The 16,843-nt window shown below is 41.0% G+C and overlaps 2 protein-coding genes and 1 long non-coding RNA gene across 3 annotated transcripts in view; 2 read left to right on the forward strand and 1 right to left on the reverse strand.

Annotated features, from left to right (window-relative positions):
* slc12a5a (solute carrier family 12 member 5a) overlaps positions 1–16,843 on the forward strand; it is a gene marked incomplete at both ends in the record, with an annotated part of 263,063 nt that overhangs the window by 167,845 nt on the left and 78,375 nt on the right. The window lies entirely within an intron of this gene.
* On the reverse strand, positions 4,746–5,441 carry LOC308330934. The gene is made up of 3 exons (XR_013965534.1): positions 5,353–5,441; positions 5,194–5,263; positions 4,746–4,865 (listed from the first exon to the last, which is right to left on the reverse strand). It is a non-coding gene; the product is annotated as an uncharacterized lncRNA (long non-coding RNA).
* LOC308325868 (nck-associated protein 1-like) lies at positions 5,884–16,166 on the forward strand (the record flags this gene model as incomplete). The annotated part of the gene is made up of 14 exons (XM_080778596.1): positions 5,884–5,925; positions 8,007–8,125; positions 8,835–8,891; positions 9,499–9,595; positions 10,633–10,736; positions 11,460–11,592; positions 11,818–11,899; positions 12,613–12,671; positions 13,532–13,677; positions 13,808–13,940; positions 14,117–14,236; positions 14,823–14,962; positions 15,460–15,591; positions 15,944–16,166. 14 exons carry the CDS (start codon positions 5,884–5,886, stop codon positions 16,164–16,166), a joined length of 1,587 nt encoding a protein of 528 aa, XP_080634722.1.

A 16,843-nucleotide genomic window follows, 5' to 3' on the forward strand; every position in this document is an offset into this window, starting at 1 on the left:
CTCTAAAATGTAGGACGTAGGTCTCTAAAGCGTAGGACGTAGCGTAGGACTTAGGTCTCTAAAGCGTAGGACGTAGGTCTCTAAAGCGTAGGACGTAGGTCTCTAAAGCGTAGGACGTAGGTCTATACAGCGTAGGACGTAGATCTCTAAAGCGTAGGACGTAACGCAGGACGTAGGTCTCTACAGCGTAGGACGTAACGTAGGATGTAGGTCTCTAAAGCGTAGGACGTAACGCAGGATGTAGGTCTCTACAGCGTAGGACGTAAGTCTCTAAAGCGTAGGACGTAACGCAGGACGTAGGTCTCTACAGCGTAGGACGTAACTTAGGTCTCTAAAGCGTAGGATGTAGGTCTCTAAAGCGTAGGACGTAGGTCTCTACAGCGTAGGACGTAGGTCTCTAAAGCGTAGGACGTAACGTAGGTCTCTAAAGCGCAGGACGTAACGCAGGACGTAGGTCTCTACAGCGTAGGACGTAAGTCTCTAAAGCGTAGGACGTAACGCAGGACGTAGGTCTCTACAGCGTAGGACGTAACGTAGGTCTCTAAAGCGTAGGATGTAGGTCTCTAAAGCGTAGGACGTAGGTCTCTACAGCGTAGGACGTAGGTCTCTAAAGCGTAGGACGTAACGCAGGATGTAGGTCTCTACAGCGTAGGACGTAAGTCTCTAAAGCGTAGGACGTAACGCAGGACGTAGGTCTCTACAGCGTAGGACGTAACGTAGGTCTCTAAAGCGTAGGATGTAGGTCTCTAAAGCGTAGGACGTAGGTCTCTACAGCGTAGGACGTAGGTCTCTAAAGCGTAGGACGTAACGTAAGTCTCTAAAGCGCAGGACGTAGCGTAGGACGTAGATCTCTAAAACGTAGGACGTAACGTAGGACGTAGGTCTCTAAAGCGTAGGACGTAGGTCTCTAAAGCGTAGGACGTAGTCTCTACAGCGTAGGACGTAACGCAGGACGTAGGTCTCTACAGCGTAGGACGTAACGTAGGTCTCTAAAGCGTAGGACGTAGGTCTCTACAGCGTAGGACGTAGATCTCTAAAGCGTAGGACGTAAGTCTCTAAAGCGTAGGACGTAACGCAGGACGTAGGTCTCTACAGCGTATGGCGTAATGTAGGTCTCTAAAGCGTAGGACGTAGGTCTCTAAAGCGTAGGACGTAGGTCTCTACAGCGTAGGACGTAACGCAGGACGTAGGTCTCTACAGCGTAGGACGTAACGTAGGTCTCTAAAGCGTAGGACGTAGGTCTCTACAGCGTAGGACGTAGGTCTATCAAGCGTGGGACGTAACGCAGGACGTAGGTCTCTACAGCGTAGGACGTAGATCTCTAAAGCGTAGGACGTAGGTCTCTACAGCGTAGGACGTAGGTCTCTAAAGCGTAGGACGTAGGTCTCTACAGCGTAGGACGTAGATCTCTACAGCGTAGGACGTAACGTAGATCTCTAAAGCGTAGGACGTAAGTCTCTAAAGCGTAGGACGTAACGCAGGACGTAGGTCTCTACAGCGTAGGACGTAATGTAGGTCTCTAAAGCGTAGGACGTAGGTCTCTACAGCGTAGGACGTAGATCTCTACAGCGTAGGACGTAACGTAGATCTCTAAAGCGTAGGACGTAAGTCTCTAAAGCGTAGGACGTAACGCAGGACGTAGGTCTCTACAGCGTAGGACGTAACGTAGGTCTCTAAAGCGTAGGACGTAAGTCTCTAAAGCGTAGGACGTAACGCAGGACGTAGGTCTCTACAGCGTAGGACGTAATGTAGGTCTCTAAAGCGTAGGACGTAGGTCTCTAAAGCGTAGGACGTAGGTCTCTACAGCGTAGGACGTAACGTAGGTCTTTAAAGCGTAGGACGTAGGTCTCTAAAGCGTAGGACGTAGATCTCTAAAGCGTAGGACGTAAGTCTCTAAAGCGTAGGACGTAACGCAGGACGTAGGTCTCTACAGCGTAGGACGTAACGTAGGTCTCTAAAGCATAGGACGTAGGTCTCTAAAGCGTAGGACGTAGGTCTCTAAAGCGTAGGACGTAGGTCTCTACAGCGTAGGACGTAACGCAGGACGTAGGTCTCTACAGCGTAGGACGTAATGTAGGTCTCTAAAGCGTAGGACGTAGGTCTCTAAAGCGTAGGACGTAGGTCTCTACAGCGTAGGACGTAACGTAGGTCTTTAAAGCGTAGGACGTAGGTCTCTAAAGCGTAGGACGTAGATCTCTAAAGCGTAGGACGTAAGTCTCTAAAGCGTAGGACGTAACGCAGGACGTAGGTCTCTACAGCGTAGGACGTAATGTAGGTCTCTAAAGCGTAGGACGTAGGTCTCTAAAGCGTAGGACGTAGGTCTCTACAGCGTAGGACGTAACGTAGGTCTTTAAAGCGTAGGACGTAGGTCTCTAAAGCGTAGGACGTAGATCTCTAAAGCGTAGGACGTAAGTCTCTAAAGCGTAGGACGTAACGCAGGACGTAGGTCTCTACAGCGTAGGACGTAACGTAGGTCTCTAAAGCATAGGACGTAGGTCTCTAAAGCGTAGGACGTAGGTCTCTAAAGCGTAGGACGTAGGTCTCTACAGCGTAGGACGTAACGCAGGACGTAGGTCTCTAAATTAAATGTGGGTTCATGGTAATTAAACAGCATACTTTTTTTTCAATTACAGTATATAACTGTAAATTAAATGTCTGTTCATGGTAATTTAACAGCATATCATCTGTTCAATTACAGTATATAACTTTAAATTAAATGTGGGTTCATGGTAATTTAACAGCATACAGTATTTTGAAATGCAGTAAAAATACAGTATAACTATGGGTTTTACTGTCATTTTACAGTATGTTCCAGTATGCATGTTTTCAATAAAATGTAATAAAAATTAAATTATTGATATACAACTAATACAAAACACACAGGTATAGATATTCAACACAGTTGGTTTATTATTAAAGCTGCTATTCAACAATAGTCTCCATTAAAACTTTTTTCTATTATTTTAAATGCAATCAATAATAAATGACAGACTGACTGACAGACTCATGCATGGGTAGACAATGAGCAAACAGTCTCAATTAACCCCCCAAAAAAACAATAAATAAAAGATAAACAGTTTAAATTAACAAACTGTCATTTAAAATCCTGAATGACAGGACATGGCAAAAACGGCATCTGCATTATAATGCAATATTAATACAGCAGCATCAATAAGAATATTTTAACAGCATTGTATCAGTCTAGCCAACATGCAAAATACTTAACATGAGAGGTAACAGCATCATCTGCGTCATACGCAATATTAATATGCAGCATCAATACAATCATTTTAACAGCAGTGCATCACAGTTGAAGTGCAAATACTTAACATGAAAGGGAGACATTGGGAAGCGATGGAGAAAGGAAGAGGCCTTGGCTTGGTTTGCATCGCGTGGCTCAATCAGGAGTGCCTGTAAAAAAATATATATATATATTGAGCAAAACAATGTAGCTGCTAAATACATTTAAAAAGGTTCAAAATGAAAAACTTTGAAAGGAGGTATATAATAGAGGTTGCACACCAGTAGTGTAGAGTTACAGACAATGTTGCAGTCAGGTAACAAGTGCCAACCTATAGATCTAAAAGGGCCATTAATCTGGTTTTAAAAAGGCTATTGTGTATTCTGGTATACTTGTATATTCTAGAATGTCAAATTCCCAGCTCCTCAAGAGTGATGAGACTCACCTGCTGTTTGTGTGGGTGGTACACAGTAGGGGAGGTACACAATTTGGGTGTATATTGATAAATAATATTTTAAATATTTATAAAATGGATATTTTTCATTTAGAAGTGGTTTCCTCCCGGCAGCAGATATATATACAATATATCTGAGCTTGGATTACCTATGATGTTTACACCAGCAATAGATACCTTTGAATGAATTCCAGGGTTCTGGAGGCCTCGTCTTGGTACTTGAAGTTGAAAACACCAAAAACAGCAACTCCTGACCCGAATGCCCTCATAGATCACGTGTCCCTCAACACTGATCATCCACTGGCTGTTTGTCATGGACTCATTCCCTGTTAAATAGTAAATACAAAGTTTGAAATTAGATTGAGACTACAGAAGTATAAAAGTATAAAATAGCAGATCTACAAGCTTACAATGCATCACACTGTAGCGTTTTGTACTGTCAGTGTGTAGATTGCATATATGCATTAGAGGTTTGGTATAAAAAAAAGCCAAACAAACAACATTTTACACAACACTGATGATACTGCTGTGAAACAAGTCTATGAATCTACCTATAAAGGTTTAATCTGAAACACAATATTATTCAATGACGTTTATGTAGTGTGCGTGGGTACCTGCATCTCTCTCAGCTACAGGTCCTTTGTTAGCCTGAAAATCATTGAAGAGCCCTAATCTTTACCATTACCACTGCTGTTGGGAGGAAACCTCATAACTCCATTTTTGAGGTTTAGTAGTAAAAAGTGCTTTGGACAAAAACTCTTAACTTCTTTGGACCCACAAAATGTCTGCTAAAGCAACTAACTCCACCACCTCTCCCCCTCTCATGGAAGTAATTGACATACAGTTACAACACCAACTTTGATGAGGCTGTATTGCTTTGTTTTAAAAATATAAGGTTTTCTTAATTTCCATTTCCTGGAAAATGAACATTTTGGAGTTATGAGGTTTCCTCCCGGCAGCAGAGATATATACAATATATCTGAGCTTGGATTACCTATGATGTTTACACCAGCAATAGATACCTTTGAATGAATTCCAGGGTTCTGGAGGCCTCGTCTTGGTACTTGAGGTTGAAAATGTAGAACACCGCAAACAGTGCAGCAACTCCTGACCCGAATGCCCTCACAGATCACGTGCCCCTCAACGCTGATCATCCACTGGCTGTATTTACTATTTACAGGGAATGAGTCCATGACAAACAGAGTTTGAAATTAGATTGAGACTACAGAAGTAGTTACTATCATGCACGTTCATTTGATTACATTTTAATATTTCTCAAAAACATGAAAAATGGCAGTTGCTTGGTTTGCAAGGTGGATCTGTAGAAGGGCAGGAAATACATATGGAACAGAAGACTCTCCCTACTTTTCATTTCAGTTTCAGTTGAGCAAGATGTATCTTCACTTAAAATACAATTAAGGCATGGCATCTTCACATGAAGGTTCTATGATTGCCTCATTTTACACAAAGGGCATTTTTTTTACACAAAAATACATACCAAGCAGAACAAGTCGAGGACTGGCTGGTAGGATGAATTGTCTCTCGACGTCAGCACTTGTGTTAGACCACTGAAAAGTTAAAATAAATTAGGACAAAAATAATAATGTTGTAGCATGTGTACAATCACAATATTGAACAATAATTGATCAATACTCACATTAGCCAAAATCAGCAGTCCATCTTGGCTTTCTCCTAAATGGGTTGTAAGAAGCTGAATTACAAGAGTCAAATCCCCATCCAAGCCCTGGGAAAAATTATACACTTTAAATGTTCTGTATGTTTGGAAATGTCTTTGACATCTGCAGGATGAACACACTTAAAAGAAGCATTGGGTGTGCAACTGTGGGTCCTCATGTGCCTCACGTTAACATATCAAAGCAAGAATATGTACACATATCACATGATATCATCTTGCTCACGTATTGATGTTTCAGAAATTGTTAAAGTAGGTTAGATTTGCCAAAGTGGGCAAAGTAAGTTGTGTAAGCTTGAGCAATGTTGCTAGCAGCTAGCAGATGTTTAAAACTTACAAATATAGACTGTAGGCAACTTGCTTACCTTAATATCAGTCTGATTTTCTTCTTAGATTATCAGTCTTCTTTCTGCTTCTTCTTTTGTTGTGTTGTTTTGTTAATTTGCTTGGCAAAAAACTGTTGGCTAAAAAGATTACAGAAGGCTCCTTCACTGCATGGCCAACAACAATCAACTGAACTTTGAAGGGAAAACCTGGGTGTGGCCTATTTCCATGTGGCTTTGCATAAAATACTGCATTCTACTGTTAAATTACAGTCTCTAGTAAAATAACGGCATAAGCTGTGAACTGAATGGTCCCTCGGCTATAGACCCTTGTACTGGAGAAGTATATAGTACTCTGACATGCAACAGCAGAGAGAGAGGGGGGGGGGGACATGCGTCACCATTCAATCCATTGAATTGAGCACAGCTGACAGCAATCAGACTAGCTCAGAACTGGGAATGAGTATTTTGGTTTATATTTCTTTAAAAAATCATAACTTTTGACAGGAATGTGCTAGAGACTTACTTTCTTTTTTGACAGACTCATAAATTATGAGGGTAGACTGACATATGTCAGAATTGTAAAGTTTTGTCAAATCGTCTTAGAGATAATCATAAATATGTATCTACAGGGAAAAGTAATGGTCGAAAACTAAATCAAACACCAGATTATTGATCAGCGTGTCGCCCTGAACGCATCAATATAAATCTCCTCACACACAGACTTACTGTTCTCTAACCCTAACCCAGCCACCAAAACGTGCTAGGGTTAGGGTTATGGTTGCCGAGGTCGTAGAGCAAAACCGAGACCAGATTCTTGATCAGCTCGTTGCTCTGAAAACACCAATATAAGTTTCCTCCCACACGGACATACGGTTCTCTTAATTGATTAGGGTTACAGGTTCGCTATCTCGCTTAATAACTCGAAAACGATAAGAAGTTGGATTCCGATTTCGAGATATGTTGTTCAGTTTTTTTAGACGAACAAGGGGATATCTTGTTTGTCCCGGTACGCCACTCCTAAGTTGGCTTCCTCCACTTTCGGAAGGTACATATAGGTGTACAACCTAACACCATACTGAAGGAAGATCTGAAATTTTGAAAAGTGTCGTACCAGGACAAACAAGATATCCACTTGATCGTCTCGAAAAACTGAACAACATATATACAAATTAGACCCCAAGTCCTTATCGTTGTGGAGTTATTGAGAGGGAAAGATTGCCCGCTTTTGCAGTCTTTTTGCTGATCTTTGACCTTTATCAGTGGCCTAAAAAATCAGGCCCGGTGCCATTACATCCGGCTTACTCTCAATATGGATTGAGTGAAGTTTCAGATTTTAAAAAAATATCTTGAGCGATTAATTCCAGAAAATGGTCAGATTTTGCAGTCTTTTGGCTGACCTTTGACCTTTGCAAACGTCGTGGAAATTTGAGACCGCCGCCATTGAATTCGGCATGCTCCAAATATGAAGAATACGTCTAGTGTACGTAGAAAAACATTAAAAAACATGTTTTAAAGGTCTGTTTGTGGAGAGGAGAGGAGAGGAGAGTAGAGGAGAGGAGAGGAGCTCACAGTGACACCTTGCAACAGGTGTGTGTAGTTGCTAATCAAATGTCTTGACACACACACACACACACACACACACAGGTGGACCCTCTTGTAAACAAGTGTAATGCTTAATTGCTTAAAGTCTTTGTATTGAGTTTGTGTTTGAAATGTACTGTAATTCTGCAAACTGTTAAAGTGTTAATACATATTTCAATCAATCAATCAAGGCTTTGATGTTCTATGACAAAGTTTAAAATCCATCTCCTTCCAACCTATATGAGTCTAACAGTCAGTCAGCCAGCCAGCAAGCCAGCCAGCCAGCCAGCCAGCCAGCCAGCCAGCCAGTCAGTCAGTCAGTCAGTCAGTCAGTCAGTCAGCCAGCAAGCCAGTCAGTCTCCTCTTCTATACCATTGTAGGCTGTTGATTTAACAGTATTGTACTGCAATCACAAGATCATAAAATATCTCATATTGCTTTCTCTAGCCCCCCCTCCCCCCTCTCTGTGTCTGTAACTGTAAAGAACCCAAACACGTTTTCTACTGAACTTTTCTATATTCTGGGTGAACAGACATTGTTATTATGATCTTATTGTGAAACAAGTCGTTTTCCTTTGAGCCAAATGCTTTTATTTTGAAGGGAGTTTTGTGGGACATAGCTGTCGTGTATTGGTTACTGAAGTCACATGACCAGGAAGCAGGTGACGACAGGTAACATAAATGTATAGGGACACCAAAGGTGATGTAACAGAATGTTATTATTGAGACTGGCAAGTTGGCTCTGCAGAGTTCCACGTGTCTCTGCCTGTTTAGAGATGAGGTCTTCCACATTCACAAAGCAGCTGAGGACCTGTTTGTTAACATCAGAGGGTAGGCGCGCGTGCACACTCGCACACACACACACACACACACACACACACACACACACACACACACACACACACACAGACACACACACACACACACACACACGTGTGCGTAGGAAGCATCTACACACATTTATGCCTGATTTATAATGTACATTTGGTGACTTGATGTGTACAAGCTACATTATGAATGTTGAGCATTTGTGATTTTTATGTCAAAACTCTTTTGCCGATTTAGGAATTTTTTACACACTCATAACATATTCAATGTCTCTATATTGTCACTGTTCTGCTTAACATCCTCAATTACACAATTGTTTGTCTTTATTAGTATAATAATAATAATTTATTGGAATCTTTAACACCTTCATGCCATGAGTTTAGTGTTTTCTTTTGTTTTCAACTTAAAATGTATTAATTTTTCATGAACAAGAATAGACAAAGACATACAGAAAGCAATAAGACAAACAATTGGACATTACAGTATGTGTTGCCATCTCAGGAAATAAAAGTAGTAGACAAATGCTATAATTGCAGGAGTTCACACACAGACAGGATAATAATAAAATGGAAACAATTTGTGAGCGAGCACGCACGCACACACGCACGCACGCACACACACACACACACACACACACACACACACACACACACACACACACACTGGGTTCAGGGTTTTCAATCAGTGCCTCTCTTCAATTTGTGTGTTTCAGATACAACAAACGCATCAACGACATAAGAGAATGCAAGGAACAAGCACTGTCTCATGCGTACGTATCCTAATCTCTCTTTGCCCTCCATCTCTTAATCTGCCTCTATCTGTCTATCTATCCATCCATACATCCTTCTCTCTTGTCTTTGTCTCTTCTCGCCTTTCCCTCTTTCTCAACCTGCTATCCTTTTATCTTGCATGCTTTTGCACTTGTTTAACCACTTTCTCTAATTGGCCACTCATTCCTCCATCCATTAGTCTTTTAGTCCTGCATCCCTTCACTTTTTAATCACTTAAACCTTATGCTTTTACGCCCCCTGATGTTTTCACGCTACACTAATAATATCTGTGTGTTCACCCCAGAAAAGGGATGGAAGAAAAAATGCTATTGAGAAACATTCCACTTATTGGCTGTCTGGGCCAGTTTCTTTGGCCAATGTCAATGGGCTGACATTACTGACCCTACCAAAAAACAAAAAAAATATATAGTATGACCAGTTATTGAACTAGTAAAGGTAAAATATTTAATTCCTCCCCTGCTCAACCACCTGCCTTCTCTCCTCTTCTGTCAGTGGTACTCTCATCTTACCATGTTGTCCCGAAGGTGATAGAATATATAATTGAATGATGTGTCATTGGGCATCATCTATGTGTTTGATGTGCAGAGGCTCCATGCACAGAGAGAGACGCAAGTTTCTCCGCTCTGCTCTGAAGGAGTTGGCTACCGTCCTTGCTGACCAGCCTGGACTCCTGGGCCCAAAGGTAATATATAATGTCAACTTAACCCATTCTTGGGGTGGGAACCCCTTTTGGTGTTTTTAACTAAGCATTATGTTATGCTTTAGCTATTGAAAAATAGCAGATCTACAAGCTCATAGCGTGCCACCGAGTGGCGCACTACGAGCTTGTAGGTCTGCTATTTTCTTATTTTTATGATCAGTACTTTATTTTAGATTTTTTACAAACGCATACAACAGACAACCTAAAATACAGACACAAGCAACAACAGCAGAGTACGTATTCATGGACAGACAAGATAGATAAGAAAAAATTGAAAATAGTTTACATTATTTAGACGACCAAACGCAGCATCATCAACCGTATCATAATGTGTAGTAATACAATAAACAATCAAGAGGGCATTGCCTGACCATGGATCACACCAAGGGACCTGCAACATGACTGAGGAACACGTCCCACTTCAGATCATATTTTAGGTCTGCTATTTTTGAAAAATCGTAAGGCACAAATCTTTGAATATATATTCTTTCAGAGCGAACGTTTTTTATTTATTCCGACGTCAGGCCTGGGTTAAAGAGTCGTGCTGCAATATTTGTATATTCTATGTTATGGAGTTCCTGTGGAGAGCCAGAAGTACAGGACCACAACGTTAGTACTGCGAATAATAATAATGGTGATTCCTGATCTGGTACTGGTACCCAGTTTATACAAGCTCAAAATCTGGGCATTTGAAATCACGCAATGCTTTAGCGCTTTGTCCCTTACTCCAAGTTGTGCATTGTGGGATTGGGATAATGCCTTTTCAATCGGGGCCAGAATACGTTATCACACAGTTTATTAAGGGAATACATTATGTTCTGATAACTAGTGTGACTCTGTCTTCTTATAAACCTAATGATTTAAGATGAACTTTTCTACTTTCTATTTAACACCTGCATGAGTTGGCCCTATAATGTTCTGATGAAGATAATGATACCAAAGTAGTGTGTTTTTTCTTTGTACAGTAGGTGTTCAAAAAGAGACCTTTCTCTCTTTTACTCTGTGTTCTCCACCTGCAGGCGCTGTTTGTGTTCATGGCATTATCGTTTGCCCGTGATGAAATCATCTGGCTCCTTCGTCACGCCGACAACATCCAGAAGAAAAGTACAGATGACTTAGACAAGTAAGCAAACACACACACACACGCACAATAATACACACACACTGATACATGATCGCACACAGTAATGTGTGTTTGGTTGCTATGTATATAATGGAATGTACATCGCTAGGCACGACAGAATTGTTGACCTATTAGCTAAGTTCATATGTTTCATCATCTGCCAAAATGTATAAGCACTCGTATGTTTTAACTGCCATGTTCATGTAGCCAGACTCAAATCACACTGTCGTGTGGTATTTGAGTCTATGATGATTTCAGATGTCACAGCTAATACACCAGATATTGTTGGTGTTGATGACAGTAGAGAAGTGACCATTTTGGAAGTGGCATGTACATTTGACCACAGTCTGGAAGAGGCATTCCTTACCAAGGTGCTTAAGTACCAGCGTCTTAAAGATGCTATTATACAGCTTGGCTACAAATGTAAACTACTTGTGTTCATATTTGGAAGCCTTGGTAATGTCCATAAATCAGTCGTGAGGTGCCTGCAGATTGCAGGCATGCCCAAGCTGAGAGCTGATCAGGCATCGGCAAAATTCTGTTCAGTGTCTGCAATAATTGGCAGTCGCCATATATGGAGAAGGCGATGCCCGTGATCTGTATCCTGAAGCACTTGTTGTAGAGTTTTCCAAGTTTGCGCATCCACTATTGTTTGTGTTCAAGAATTTCTTGTTAAGTGTGTGTGTGTGTGTGTGTGTGTGTGTGTGTGTGTGTGTGTTACAGACACATAGCAGAGTTGATCTTCTACATGGAGGAGCTGAGGGCCCATGTGAGGAAGTATGGTCCAGTCATGCAGAGGTACTACGTTCAGTATCTATCTGGTTTCGATGCTGTGGTGCTCAACGAACTGGTGCAGGTACACACACACACACACACACACACACACACACACACAAGCATTGAAAATGTCAGTGGGACAATCTTAATTAACGGGGGGAAGGGGGTTACTGAAACTACCCCTACCACCCATGGTTTCATATTCCTAATATTTATTTGTATGACAATGATGAATAATGGCTAAAGGAACATGCATCGATAACATTAATCACCGTAAGAATGGAACTTGTTTTTTCTATGCTAGAACCTCTCTGTGTGTCCAGAAGATGAATCAATCATCATGTCTTCCTTCGTCAACACGATGACCTCTCTCAGCGTCAAACAAGGTAAACATAAACTACTGTACTGTAAATCATGGTTTGAGGTAATCATGTATGATCATTTAACCCTGAGAGTGTACAATTGCAACAGGTCATTCTTTCTTTATACAGTCTTTCAGTTCAATTAACCCATTTAGGCCTGAGGTCGAAATTAAAAAAAAAGTCTTCAAAATCCTGACGGCTTTCTGTTTCAGTTGTGCTCAATATTTCATGTCAAGGAAAGGACCCCAATATGAAAATATGTTGTTCCAGGGACCCCAACACAGAAGCAAAGAATTGAGTTAAAATGTTCACTCTGTAACAATATATATTCAAAGATGTGAGGCACATTTTCACCATTTAAAAGAAATAGCAGACCTACAAGCTCGTAGAGCGCCACTCGGCGTGAGCTTGTAGATCTTGTATAACATAAAAGGGGTTCCCGCGCAAAATGGGTTAATACTGGAATGTACTGTGTTTATATTATGCCAAAAACTGTTTCATGGTTTCTCTCTCTCAAAAAAATCTAAAAGGAAAAGAAAAACCTGGTACAACAGAATAACATTCATAAGCCAAACGCCAGCAGACAGTAAACATCAAAGATTAAATGCTTATGTCCATGTCAGCTCAGTGTTGTGGAATATAATTATTGAAGGATGATGTGATGTGTGTGAATATTGTTTTAAAAATAACATCAAACACAGTGTTGTGGTAATTTTGCACATGCTTGTTCCTTATAGTGGAGGATGGAGATGTGTTTGACTTCAGAGGCATGAGACTGGACTGGTTCAGATTGCAGGTACACACACACACACACACACACACACACACACACACACACACACACACACAACTTGATACCAACTACATGTTATTCAGGAACAAATTGTATCGAACGAATTTGCTATATTTTCAAGATGTCTCTGGGCAAGCTGGATATTATGCGTTTATATTGTCAAACATATTTTGTGTAAATGTCTCCTTTTTTTCAAATTCAATGTCAATTCATGATCATGTCAATCAGAGATCAGCGGATGAGCTTTTTTGTCACCCGAATCCGAGTGTGCATATTTATAATCCGCCTGTTATCCCACCGCATAAATGACTTAATCCAATTTATATATCCGCAACCACCCGAAATCCGCTGCAGGGATATAGCCAATCTACAAGTTCAAGGAAAAATACTACTAACGCACGCACGCCGAGATTTGGTGCCTTTTAAAAAAAAACTATATTATAAGCCTATAGATAGATGTCATTAGTTTGTTTCCGTTTTAAAAGTTATAAAACCTATAGATGGATGCCATTCATTTATTTCCAGCATTATTTCACCCGCGGTTTATCCGATATTAATTAATAATATATTCTTTTGACCCAAACTGCGGTTAACCGGCTAAATCCGCCATCCGCTGGTGTCTAATGTCAATACAATACAATACACAATGGTGCTATAGTCTTCCGTTTGTCGTTCTCTTGTTTCTGATTCCTCAGACTTATTGCCACTTTCTTTGCATTTCGGTTCATCCCTACTTCCTGTTTTCCTTTTCCTCATTCCCTCTTCGTTTCCATCCAACCTGCCTTTCTTTCCCTGTTCATTTGGTTCGTTCCCTTCTATTCCATCTTTCTGTTCTTTATTCCCTCCCACCATGTCTCCTCTAGGCGTATACCAGTGTTTCTAAGGCCAGTCTGGGTATAGCAGACCACAGGGAGCTGGGGAAGATGATGAACACCATCATCTTTCACACCAAGATGGTGGACTCACTGGTGGAGATGCTAGTGGAGACCTCTGACCTCTCCATATTCTGGTGAGAGACACACACACACACACACACACACACACACACACACACACACACACACACACACACACACACACACACTTCTTATACATCAACACATTTACACAAAATAAATAATATATTTTTGTGTGTGCAGTTTCTACAGCCGTGCATTTGAGAAGATGTTTCAACAGTGTTTGGAGCTACCATCTCAGAGCAGACACTCCATCTGCTTCCCTCTGCTGTGTACACACTTCATGTCCTGCACACATGAACTGTGCCCCGAGGAGGTAACACACACACACACACACACACACCCAAAAGAAAAAAACACCCATAGTCCCAGCTAATGTGTTGTGTTTTTAGCAGAACATACTGTGTTGCAGTTTGTGTCCGCATAGAAATGACAAGTATAATTGTAGCCATAGAACAGCCCACATTGTGTGTTTATGTGTGTGTCTTCTAGCACCACCACATAGGGGATCGCAGCCTGTCGCTGTGCAACATGTTCCTGGATGAAATGGCCAAACAGGCCAGAAATCTCATCACTGACATTTGCACGGAACAATGTACTCTCAGTGACCAGGTACGTACTGTACACGCACACTACAACGCCTATTTTTGGTCAATGGGACGACACGAATGAGACAATTTGAATATAACGCAGTATCAATTCTTTGTTGCCAAGTATGTTGTTCATATTTCCGTTCTGCTAATGACAAAGTGATCTACCATTAACCCATTTTGACCTGAGATCAGATTTAAAAAAAAAGTCTTCTACATCCTGACAGTTTTCTGAAAAAGCTATGTTTCTATGTCAGTCGTTCTTCGACTGTTCAAAAATAGCAGATCTACAAGCTCGTATGATTGTTGTATAATTGCAATATTACACGAGAGGGTGTTCTTCATCGTCATTAATGCATGCCTGCGATGCTGCAGGAGAGTTCCGAGTGCATTAATGACTATAAAGAACACCCTCTCGTGTAATATTGCTTAATGAATTAACTAACTGGTTTAAGACAGCCAACACTAGGCCTATGCTATTACAAGATATTAGCATTAGCAACCATCCTACCAGATGTGTCCAATGGTTTTGTTGTCTTGTAGCAACATTTGGATGAATTTAATATATACATGCAATATTACTACTACTATACTTGTTTTGTCTCCAGCTGCTTCCTAAGCACTGTGCCAAGACCATCAGCCAGGCCGTCAACAAGAAGAGTAAGAAAGCTACAGGGAAGAAAGGAGAGCCGGAGCGAGAAAAGCCTGGAGTTGAGAGCATGAGGAAAAATAGATTACTGGTCACCAAGTGAGTTATCTCTGACACACACACACACACACACACACACACACACACACACACACACACACACACACACACACACACACACACACACACACACACACACACACTAGAACATTATTATTCAATAAGAATTGTAAATCCTTAACCCATTTTGACCTGAGATCAGATTCTAAAAATGTCTTCTACATCCTGACAGTTTTCTGAAAAAGCTATGTTTCTATGTCAGTCGTTCTTCGATTTTTCAAAAAATAGCAGAGCTTGTTTTTTTTTTAGCTTGTCTTTTCAATAGCTAAAGCATAACATAATGCTAACACCAAAATGTTGAAATTCTTGTCATTTAAAACGAAATGTGAAAGGTTTGTTTTCAATGTGTGTATTTCTGTTATTGTAGAGCCAGGGGTTAAACGGGTCACAATAATAACCTGACTTCACAGCCTTGTGTGTTCTCGTACAGACAGCAAAGTGTTTGAAACGTATACTTTGTTGTTGTCTTCTTTCAGTCTGGACAAGTTGCACACAGCCCTGTCTGAGCTGTGTTTCTCCATCAACTACGTTCCCAACATGGTGGTGTGGGAACACACCTTCACACCGCGAGAATACCTCACCTCACATCTAGAGATCAGATTTACCAAGTAAATACATGTACACACTGCAAATACTCACATGTGTTTGATTGCTCAATGTTACACTGCGACCTCTAAAGCCTGCTGTAAATGATCCCCAAAATAAATATTGCTGTTGTCCTCAAATGTTGATGCATGTATCATGTATGTAGATAATGAATTATGATTTGTCATCAGTGGATACAAATTACATTATGTATGTATTTATTTATATTTATCTTAACGTTATTGTCTAGCGAAATGTTCTAATTTAGCTACAGTTGTCAAAACACGTGCAAACATAAAGTAAACCTTTGTCTGTGTTCATCTTGTTACCTTTTATTCACATGGAAAGCTAAACTGTTTCATGTGTATGTGTCAGGTCTATTGTGGGGATGACCATGTACAACCAGGCTACTCAGGAGATAGCCAAGCCCAGCGAGCTACTGACCAGCGTCAGGGCCTACATGACCGTCTTACAGTCCATAGAGAACTATGTCACTATTGACATTACCCGCGTGTTCAACAACGTGCTGCTGCAGCAGACCCAGCACCTAGACAGCCATGGAGAACCCACCATCACCAGCCTTTACACCAACTGGTAAGATGACCGAGACCGGATGGCGCCCGCTGGCCTAGTGGTGGCCTGACGGCGTGTTGCGTGTTTGAGTACCGTATCATGAACTTCATGGCAACCTTTGCTGCATGTTGTCTACATGTTGTCTCTGTAAGACAGCCCTCCCCTATACACCGGGAGGAGCAGTGCACCATTTCTTACATTATTTATTTAAAGACCTTTTAAGCGTCGTACGAAGCCAACTCTTGTCGTGACAAATCATGACAACAAACACAATTTTTCGGGCCAAACAAAGAATTAGAAAATAGAAAAAAACACATTTTTTGTTGTTTTTCTTCTTTGTAATTATTTGTTTGGTCCAAAATATTGTGTGTGTTGGCATGATTTGTCACGACAAGAGTTGGCTTCGTACGACGCTGAAAAGGTCTTTAAAAAAATTAATTAAAGAAATGCCTATGGGAAAAATGCATTGGGATTCATTTCCTGGGCCACTCGTTGTTCTGAAAGGGGGAGGGACTGCGACGCTCTATAGGGGTGGCTTTCAGGACTATTCTTTAGATTAGGGTCTGAGAGGTTAAATCTCATCAAATGGTGGCCAGTGGCTCAAATGCCAAATAAATAATGGGCCTTGAAATGAAAAGGGTTGAAAACCACTGTCATGAACCCATCACTGGCTGTGTTGTTAGGGTTAGGAGCAACACTACG

The sequence above is a fragment of the Protomyctophum bolini genome, assembly GCF_963924005.1.
Source record: "Protomyctophum bolini genome assembly, chromosome: 2".
NCBI lineage: Eukaryota > Metazoa > Chordata > Actinopteri > Myctophiformes > Myctophidae > Protomyctophum > Protomyctophum bolini.